General features: G+C 41.6%; 1 protein-coding gene and 1 long non-coding RNA gene across 4 annotated transcripts; one reads left to right on the forward strand and one right to left on the reverse strand.

The window, feature by feature from the left end:
* Positions 1-157: 157 nt before the first annotated feature.
* On the reverse strand, positions 158-5,245 carry LOC110049536 (uncharacterized). Of its 2 annotated transcripts, none has more exons than XM_089288774.1 (2): positions 3,797-5,245; positions 158-3,324 (listed from the first exon to the last, which is right to left on the reverse strand). In XM_089288774.1, exon 2 carries the CDS (start codon positions 1,931-1,933, stop codon positions 347-349), a length of 1,587 nt encoding a protein of 528 aa, XP_089144900.1. In that variant the 5' UTR covers positions 1,934-3,324; positions 3,797-5,245; the 3' UTR covers positions 158-346. The 2 variants fall into 2 exon arrangements, with proteins under 2 accessions (XP_089144900.1, XP_089144904.1); XM_089288778.1 differs by lacking the exon at positions 3,797-5,245 and adding an exon at positions 3,412-3,789.
* A 375-nt stretch (positions 5,246-5,620) lies between these two features.
* LOC149118062 (uncharacterized) lies at positions 5,621-6,631 on the forward strand. 2 transcript variants are annotated; one of them, XR_016207014.1, is made up of 2 exons: positions 5,621-5,709; positions 5,960-6,631. It is a non-coding gene; the product is annotated as an uncharacterized LOC149118062 (long non-coding RNA). The 2 variants fall into 2 exon arrangements; XR_016207015.1 differs by lacking the exon at positions 5,621-5,709 and adding an exon at positions 5,772-5,841.
* The last annotated feature ends 3,529 nt before the right edge of the window (positions 6,632-10,160 follow it).

Raw genomic sequence — 10,160 nt, forward strand, 5'->3', positions numbered from 1 at the left:
CCAAGAGGTGTTTTAACGGCTCAAGGCTGGCCGTATTCTCCTTCCCTCTAGTCCAACTGCTTGTCAATAATGTATGGACGATCACTGCCTATGAGAATTGTCACTTTCTTATCTCCTGTTTCTGGTAAGTTGATGTCATCAAGGTGAGACCATCTCCTTATTTCTTCGTTAGTTGCCATATGTCTAGGTGTGACAGGCAGACTGCTGGTTGTCAACACATGGTCAAGTTGAAACTTCACTTCTCCGTCTAGCGATTCCATGTTCAGCTGCACCTCATGGCCGGTCCTTTCCTCTTTACAATTGACCGTTGTCATCGTATAGTTGGTTGGCTTCATGTCCTTTAAATCTAACTCTTGTAACAGACTCTCAAGACTGAACGTTGCATCGGACCACTGTCCAAAAATGCGTAAGTGAGTATCTCTTTAGTACTGCCATGACTACTAATCTTCACCGGTACAACTTTAATGCGCACTCTTGGTCTTCCAGCTCTGACAGTACTAACTGTAACAGGACGACTGGATGATGCTGTGGCACTATCGCGAACGGTTGGCAGGGTAACTGGATTAACGTTTACAGCTGTTGGCTCTGAGGTACTGGGAGGTTCTGTGACAGACCTTTCTGCTACACTACTGCTCCTGGCACTTTGCAATGCATTACGACTGCTAGCTCGACCCTCATTCTCTTTGCCATCCCCTTCCTCAGAATGGATCAGATAGTGATGATCTCTATGGCATCCTGCTTTTCCACACGTGAAACCTCTTGTACACTGTCTCGCACTGTGACCTTCCGAGAGACACATTCTGCAAAGTCGGTGCTGTCTCACTGTCTTAAGACGATCTCTTAATGAAGAGCTTCTAAATATTCGACACCTCCAAACTCCATGGGCCCCTGAACACTGTGGACACTTCAAAGGAACTCCTGCTGGTGCACCCGAGCTGTGCTGATTCTCGTCACTTTGAGTGGCTAGTGTCGTGAATCTTGGCGGACAGTCCGATTTTCCATGACCAGATTCCTTCTTTTCTCTTGAAGTAGTCGAAGGCAATTTCAGTTCTTGTCCATATCTGTTGTTGATACGCTCCGCGGCTCTCCTAATGAAGCGCACAAAACCTGCATATTCAGCTTGGCCTCTGCTTTTAATGAGGTCTCCGGCTCTGTCAGCCCACTTCCTTTTAAGACTCTCATCGGGAAGCTTCCTCATCACCATCATGATCACGTCCTCGCTATCCAAGCGTGTTGCGTAGTGAGTACCCATATTCGTCAAGACTCTTCTGGCATCTTCTAACCGCCTTGCAAAATCCATGAGAGTTGATGCATCAGCCTTTCGCACTTCTATTTCTCTCAATTTCTTCATATGGGCTTCCACAATCATGTGAGGCTGGCCAAAATTGTCATGAAGGGTTTTCCGTGCTTCAGAGTACCTATAGCCCACTGGTAAATTCACACAGCTTCTAATCGCCTCCCTAGCCTTTCCTGTAGACTGTGCAAGCAGGCGCGTAAGTCTCTGTGATTCATCATATACTTGGCTTTCAATGTTATCTCTAAAGTTCGTGACGAACTCTGCATACTCCAAAGGATCCCCACTAAATTTCATTAATTCCACCTTCGGTAAGGATGGGCCTTGTTTAATGGCCTGTGCGATGGTTATCCAAGCATCGGACTGCTGCGATTGGAGACTACTATGCCCTACAGGTAACGGACAAGGGTATCCTGCCAGAGGGTATGTGGCCTGCTGTGGAGTGGTCGCTGGGCAAAACTCAGTTACCTTTCCATTTAGACCTGTAGTTTGTGGACTACGAGGCTGTGTATACATTCTTGGCGTCGACTGATTCCTTTTTGGTGACAGACCAGCAGGAGTGTACAATGGCTCAGAGATCGCAGTATATTCAGGTGTGGTCCTCCGAAGTGAAAAGTGAGGCACAGAGCTAATGGGCATGGTACATGTAAAAAACACTATGGGGCAATGTCGCGGCAATCAAATCCTCTGAACCTGTCTTAGTACTAGCTACTGAGACTACACAAGGCGTTGAGGAGAGGGTGACTACTGGCTGCGTTGTTGCAGGTTTTGGAACTGACAACAAAGGAAGTTGAGGCTGAGCAGAACTAAGTGCTGTCAATGATGTTGAGATCGCTTCTTGACCACTGACAGGCTGCGATTCTGAGATGGGTGTGACACTATTTACATCTGGTTGCAACAAGTGATCTTTACTGAGAGCATTTTGGGCATAATGTTCCTTAAGATAATCATTCATCCCATCCCCACCTTCATCTTCTACACTTTGCTCTATGAGTAAGTCTACTTCTGCCCGTCTCACTCTAGTTTTGGCATTTAATAACTCCATCTTCCTAGACAACTCTGCTTTCCCTTTTTCGACTTGTTCTAATTCTCGTTGGAGATCTTGCCTTCTTTTCAGGGCTTCCATTTCTAACTTGGCTACTTCGATCACTCTCTTCTTCTCTTTAACACTATTTCTACTGCTGGCATAGCTCCTCTCACTCTTAGCAGATCTCACACTAAGTCCAGATTCAGATGGGGGACTCCCCACCCCTTTCCTTTTGGCTCTCCAATCATTTACCAAAATATCTAATTGCACTTTCATGTCTCTTTGATTGTCATAACTGTCAATCATTAATACTCTCCTCTCTTCGTCTTCTTCATATAGAAGATAGTTATCATTACTGCTAACAAAATTATGAAACGCTTCTTCATACCTGGCGACGCCGTCTTCTACCTCGTTCACCTACGCATCAGGACTTGTTATCAATTCTTGCAAATAATTTCGCCGTTTCCGCAGTTCTCCGATATGTCCAGCTCTCTGACATTTCGCATGGACGGCTTTCTCGGCGTTCATTTCTTCGTTCAACGTCTTGTTCAGTGCCTTCGTCCTAGTCGGCCTAGATATCCCACTAGAAGCTTGAGGATTTTTGTCAACAAAACCACTATCCACGTTCCCTTCAGCTAATGATGGCCATAAATACCCATTTCCACCACTCTCATCGCTTTGAAACGTGTGAGCATTTGACGATTTCGCTGACTCAGCAGTATTTAACACCACGTGCGATCCTCCACGATCGACGCTTTTCGGAGTAATTTTGCTCGCCGATTTCTTCTTCTTTTTGGCACGCATTTCCAATATGCGATCAGACAAGCTTGGTGTCTTTCATGAACGCCTCTTCCATACGGTTTTCAACTTGAAACCAATAACTTCAAATGATGTAGCGGCCAACTACGCTGGGCCAGGCCAATAACTCGTATTCATTCAGGTTAACACACATTTAATATATGCAACTGAAACATCTGAACATTTGAAAGGTCTGAAAGATTCGCTGCAACAAGAAAACGATACGCTAGCTTACAACTTTGTGTACAATATAGAAATACGAGCAAAAGAACCAAGCGAAAGCCATACTTACAAGTTATTGTGTCTGCATTCCTATGATCGCAGTACAAACCTAGAAATCCGTACGCTCACATGGCGAGAAAGTAAAAAATACCTACATATTCTTGGTCAGCGATAATGACTACTTCATGTAGCAAATATGAAATGAAACTTATAGATTAAGCTTCTGGTGGTTGGATCGCAGAAGGATGGTCTACAGATTCCTGTAAAAATTTCTTTGGGCAAATGATTGTGAGCGACGCGAGAGCTTTTCAAAGTACGTCAAAAATGTAAATATTTGACCATCCGTCGTCAAATTTCAATTTACGGGTTAGACGTATATTTTAGCATGCGCCACATGACTTGACCTATAATAAGTTGAAATAGACACAGAGCTGATAATTTCGAAATGGTCTAACCTTATTTGCTGTAAAAGGCAGGTCCAAAGCCGATTTGACTTGTTTCTAGTCGATCTTTTACCATTCGTCGCACATCAAGTAGAAGTTTGCTTTTGTTTACACAAGGTTAACGTCCGATGTACATCGCCTACTGTCAACCTATTATTGGTCGAATACCATGAATCTGTGACCATCTTTCTGCGCATATGAACATCACTGCATCTACGTCAAAAACGGTTGAGTCATTTGTAGATAGTTGCTTGCTTTGCACCGCGCCAAAATATTACGTTTGATCGATTGCTGACCATTGCTGATAAGCGTGTCGGCGCAGCACAATCTTACAGCCGTTGTTTGTTCGTCACGCAATGCTGTCACGGCATATGCTGCACATTTTGATCTAATTTGTATAGAGCACTCTCAGGATAAGTGAAAAAATTTAATCATTGTTCATCTGTTTGTTCATATATATAATATGTGTATATTTATATAATCGTATTCTATAGTGTACGTGGCCTCGGTCCAAATCACGTTTGTTGTACGTTCTGATGTTTCAGACAACAGCTGATAAAGCTAATGCCTGTATTCACTAGAATTTAAAAACAAAATCGCCATAAACAAATTATAGATCAATGAAGCATAAAATCACAACGTGTCTCATTCTTTAAAAACTTTGTTTTGGAAAGGGCGATGGCAGATAAGAGTCTGAAATTGAAGGTGCATGACGAGTGATAATTCAAACACACGTCTATCTTGATTGTCTTGAATTGACTCCATGTTCATCAAAAAATTTATAACCCTGTAGTGGAAAATTAAATATTTAAGGTATGAGTTTAGCGTTACAGTACTACGCAGGGCATGCAGGTAGCGGTGGTCGAGTAAAAGATAACAACAGGGGCAATGGTAAACTATTCATTTTTTTCATTTCTTAATTTAATCTCTCCCTACTCGACACGATTGTGTGCTCCCAGTGGTTCTAAGCCTTACGGGGCGTTGTGTATTAGGATAGAAATTGTCCTACCTCTACCCCCTAAAATGGGATGACAGCATTGCGTGACCAACAAGAAACCGCTGCAAGCAAGCATTCAAACCATCAAACCATGATGATCAAACGTAATATTTTGGTGTAGTGCAAAGCAAGCAACTATCTACAAATGACTTAGCCGTTTTTGACTTAGATGCAGTGGTGATCATATGTGTCGAAAGGGGCTCACAGATTCATGGTATTCGACCATTAAAGGGCATGTAAACCCAAAAAATGCTATTTCGGGGACCACATAGTCGTTTAGTACATACATGACATCTGCCAAATCTGTAGATGTTTTGTTCACTTTAGCGCGTTTTAACGTTGAAAAATCGCTTCAAAGTTCTAAACATCCGCCATCTTGAATTGCGCAATCTTGCAAATGACGTCACGGGTGGACCTTTAGTTGCGGGAAGTCCAAGGTCTTTTTTGAAGACGTTGTGAAATAAGAACATGTTTACATAGTTTCTTTTGAAAAAACACCACATCTTCATAATGGTAAAACGCTGTGTCGTTCAGTTTTGCAGTAATTCGAACAAAAAAGGCCATACTATACATAAGTTTCCAAAGACGCTAATTTGAGGAGGCAGTGGGTAAAATTTGTTCAATGTGGAAATCGAGCCTAGTGAAAAGGGCTGATTTCGTAAAGCCAACGGAGCATTCGGTTATTTGCAACATTCATTTTTCTCCGAATTGTTACGAAACAAGTTTCATGGTAGAAATGGGGCTAAGAAAGCAAAGTCCTTTACTTTCTGGTGCTGTAATGACGATACAGTCTCCAGCAGCAACACATTCTTGCGACAAACGGAAGCGGCCTATCCAAAATGAAGGCAGCGAACAACCGGAAATGGCTGACAGTGCCGATAAAAGGCCTTGAAGAAGTAGAGCTCTTCAAAAGCTTGAGGTTAATAGGGTAAGTAGTCAACCACTTTATCTGCTGTTCTTCGCAACACAGATAATCTCTGCTTTCTTTGAGAAACCCTGCAAAGAAACAGCAGCAGAGCAATATGTGTCACGCTTTGCACATCATTGAGTAACTAGAAAGGTAATTACGGCAAACCACGTTTGTGTCTTTGTATATGTTAAGCCCATTGCTGCCAGTGCTGTAACATATTTTCAATAATTATGATGTAAATTAGCCGTCACCTCCTTATCCCTCACAGGGTTGGTGGCTTCAACCCAGTATACATGGTGCCAAAATCGGCTGGAAAGGTGCTTCGGATCTTGTTTACAGCACAAGATGGCAACGCAACTCGGACATGTTTACCAAGATAACCCCAGCACCAACGAACAAGCTGCCGATAGGCAATGTATCGAAATCTCCTGCACGAAAAATACAGAGAAATAACTATCTTCACTTGTGTAGTACTAAAATAAAACCAGTTACGGCAGAGGTAAATCTGACAACTGAACCGCGATAGTTAAAATAGAAGTGAGCATACTCGTTACCTGTGTGATTATCTGCGCCGTGCTGCTGCCTGAATGCGTAATAAGCAGTTTCAAGCACCCTAAACTTCAAGACAGGTTGACTGAAATCCGGGATGCTCGGTGATACATTTCATTTGTATTTCTGGCTTCTGATTTTCTACTTTTTGCCAGACTTGTCCGATTTCAGGGCAACAAACACTTTCGTGAGCAGTCGGCATTGACTGACATACCTGACACTCGCAGCTTTAAATCCACCCAAGAAAGGTCAGGGAAAAGACAACAACAAAACTTGGCGAGCTTCTAGTTGCGTGCTAACCTGACTCTGTGCCGGCTTCAATTGATGTTCATCTGCTAAAAATGTAATTTTATTGCAACATGATTAAATACCAGTCTGTGTTTCCAAGACGGTCTGAGTTGTTGTCATCTGGTTCTGGGCTTGCTTCTTGCTGATCGTTTTGTCGGACCCTTCGTGGCTCAAATTGATACGGACAAGGCCCAGATTGTTCCACAGCTACAACTGAATTTTCTACATCACTATCATACAAATTCACAAATTTGAATCGCTGTCATCCGATAAAAGATCCTCCGAGCTACTCCCACTTTCCCGATCCGCCATAGAATTCTCATATGGAATCCCTATTGCGCAATGTTTGTGTTCCACCGCTTACGTCACGGCAGATGGCTATTGTTTTCACAGGAAGTGGATTTTTTCTCGTAAAAGCTGTTTTTCTCCTTAACGAGACCGAAACGAGCAAAATAAATGCCAAATTCGTTTTCTTCGTTGCTGTTTGCGTCGAATATGAAAAACTTGTATTTTTGGGTTTACATGCCCTTTAAATAAGTTGACAGTTGGAGATGTACATCGGACGTTCTGTAAACAAAAGTAAACTTCTACTTTATGTGCGACGAATGTTGAGAGAAACACGTCAAATCGGCTTTGGACCTGTCTTTTACAGCAAATGAGGTTAGAACATTTCGAAATTATCAGCTCTGTGTCTATTTCAACTTAACATAGGTCAAGTCATGTGGCGCATGCTAAAATATACGTCTAACCCGTAAATTGAAATTTGACGACGGGTGGTCAAATATTTGCATTTTTGACGTACTTTGAAAAGCTCTCGCGTCGCTCACAATCATTTGCCCAAAGAAATTTTTACAGGAATCTGTAGACCATCCTTCTGCAATTCAACCACCAGAAGCTTAATCCATTTGAAGGTTTGGCACATGGTGAAAATTAATTATATTCACGAAGTACTTTTAAGTGAATGAAATACATGTCTTCGAAATTTAATTATTTTGCACCCAAAAAGACAACGCAACATTCCCTAAAATCAACCCAGTACACATTTAAACATTGCACAAAAATATTTGAGTGTTTTAAAGACGGAAGAATGATGTGGTTTTGCATGCGAGGCTCTCAAACTTGCTTAATAAAATGGTGCGTCAAATGACGACTTAAGCAGAGTTTGGTAATTTGCATATTTCTTTGAAATAAAAGGATATTGATAAGTTAAGAAAGATGGTGAATTTTTAAGCTCGGTAATGAAATGTGAAGGTGAATTAATCAACATGACACGAGCGTGGGACAAAGAAAAATTCTGAGTCCCTTGCAGGAATCGAACCCATGACCTCCCGAACACCGGGTGGGCGTCTATCCACTGAGCTACGAGAACTCATGGAGAGCAAGGTCATTTAACTGAGTTCATATATGATAGGTGTCCTGCATACTGCTAGGATCAACGCTATCGAATTGATCGTGAGTAGTGATAAGTTAAGAAAGATGGTGAATTTTAAGCGATAGCGTTGATCCTAGCAGTATGCAGGACACCTATCATATATGAACTCAGTTAAATGACCTTGCTCTCCATGAGTTCTCGTAGCTCAGTGGATAGACGCCCGCCCGGTGTTCGGGAGGTCATGGGTTCGATTCCTGTAGGGGACTCAGAATTTTTCTTTGTCCCACGCTCGTGTCATGTTGATTAATTCACCTTCACATTTCATTACCGAACTTAAAATTCACCATCTTTCTTAACTTATCACTACTCACGATCAATTCGATAGCGTTGATCCTAGCAGTATGCAGGACACCTATCATATATGAACTCAGTTAAATGACCTTGCTCTCCATGAGTTCTCGTAGCTCAGTGGATAGACGCCCGCCCGGTGTTCGGGAGGTCATGGGTTCGATTCCTGTAGGGGACTCAGAATTTTTCTTTGTCCCACGCTCGTGTCATGTTGATTAATTCACCTTCACAAAAGGATATTTTGCCAAAAAAACTATCCAGTAGTTTTTGCCATGCCCTAGCCTATCTACCATGAAAATATGAGCGAAATCGAATTTTCGACCCTTGCCGAGTTATTTTCCATTTTTATGGACAGGGACTCTTAATACATCGTATCAGCCAAGAAACGCGAACAGATTTCACTGAGTAAACCACGCAGTATTACACAATTGTTAATCACATGTGGTCGATTACCGAAATTACACTACCAGAAATCAAAGGAAACAACTTAAAGTAACAAAGCCTTAGAAAACGGAAAAAAACAACTTAAACTGACTCAAAAATATTGTAGTTGTAGTCAGGCATAGTAATAAAATCTTAAAAGTTGTTGTCACTGACTTAAAAATCTTAAAATAGACGTTTCGGCTAAAACACTATAACCTTCTTCTGTGATGAAATGAATGTTAACGGCGTCTAAATGTAAATGAGATGTTTATAAGAATGTGAGGAACACGCTAGGGATTAATTTAGCATTTTGTAAATGTCTGGAATATGCGCGTGGTCATTAATTGAGTTCGGTTCGCGAATGGAATGCCACGCTTCTAAGAACAATCTACGCGACCACAAGGGACAGCGGTCTATGACCTTGACATTATTAAAATCAAATTCGTGGTTGTTTTTCATACAGTGTTGCGCCATAAGAGAGACTACTGGATAGTTTTTTTTGCAACACAAACGCTCAGTGGCCAGAACCCTTCTTGACAGAGCAAAGAATATTCCGTTGACTGACGAAGACAAAAAGTCCGAAGTACAACACGTGGTGGACGCACCCAAAACCAATGGTTACACGACCAATTCTTAAAAAGCTGCCAAAGAACCAAACCACCTAAAGCATTAAATGAGCCCCAAAATAATCAGCCGCAAAGCCACAGAGGCTTTGTTAGTTTGCCATATTTTCAAGGAATCTCTGAAAAAATTGCAAGAACTTTGGGACAATTCGACGTAAATGTTGCTCATAAACCCGTCAAGACGGTTGGTTCGATCCTGAAGAAACCGAAGGACAAATTCGATCAAGACCTGTCAACTGGTGTCGTGTATAAAATCAATTGTAAAAACTATGAAAAACTTTACATCGGTCAAACATCCAGAGCATTGAGATCCAGAACAAAAGAACATAAAAGAGCCGTCCTCACATGTGACAAGAACTCTCTTTTGGCGCAACACTGTATGAAAAACAACCACGAATTTGATTTTAATAATCTCAAGGTCATAGAACGGCAAAAAAGCACTCTTTGCTGGCCTACCCCATGGTTGGCATCAGAAATAAAAAAAGTTACATTTCTCGTATCGGAACAATATGACCATGCCCAAAAGCAATTTAAATCTTGAACGTATCAAAAGAATTGCTAGGGTGTTTTCGTTTAGACTGATTTTTGTTTTTGCGCCAGACAACTGATTTCAGTCAACAGGTCAGTTGGTAGAGCACTTGGAAGAATCACAGTGGTCATGGGTTGGAATGCAATTCAGTCCTGATTTTTTTTTTTGAAGCTTTGTTTCTGCAAGTATCATGCATAAATTGGAATAATCTTTCATGCAATGATATTTTATCGCTTTTACTCAAGAGAGCTCTCCAGATTGCTTACAAGAAAGATTGAAATCATTTGCATTGATGTAGCAGTTTTATGCCAAAAGGCTCACTTTATGAGTTACATGA

The sequence above is a fragment of the Orbicella faveolata genome, unplaced genomic scaffold (assembly GCF_042242905.1).
Source record: "Orbicella faveolata isolate gen_17 unplaced genomic scaffold, um_ofav_v1 contig_1, whole genome shotgun sequence".
Taxonomy (NCBI): domain Eukaryota; kingdom Metazoa; phylum Cnidaria; class Anthozoa; order Scleractinia; family Merulinidae; genus Orbicella; species Orbicella faveolata.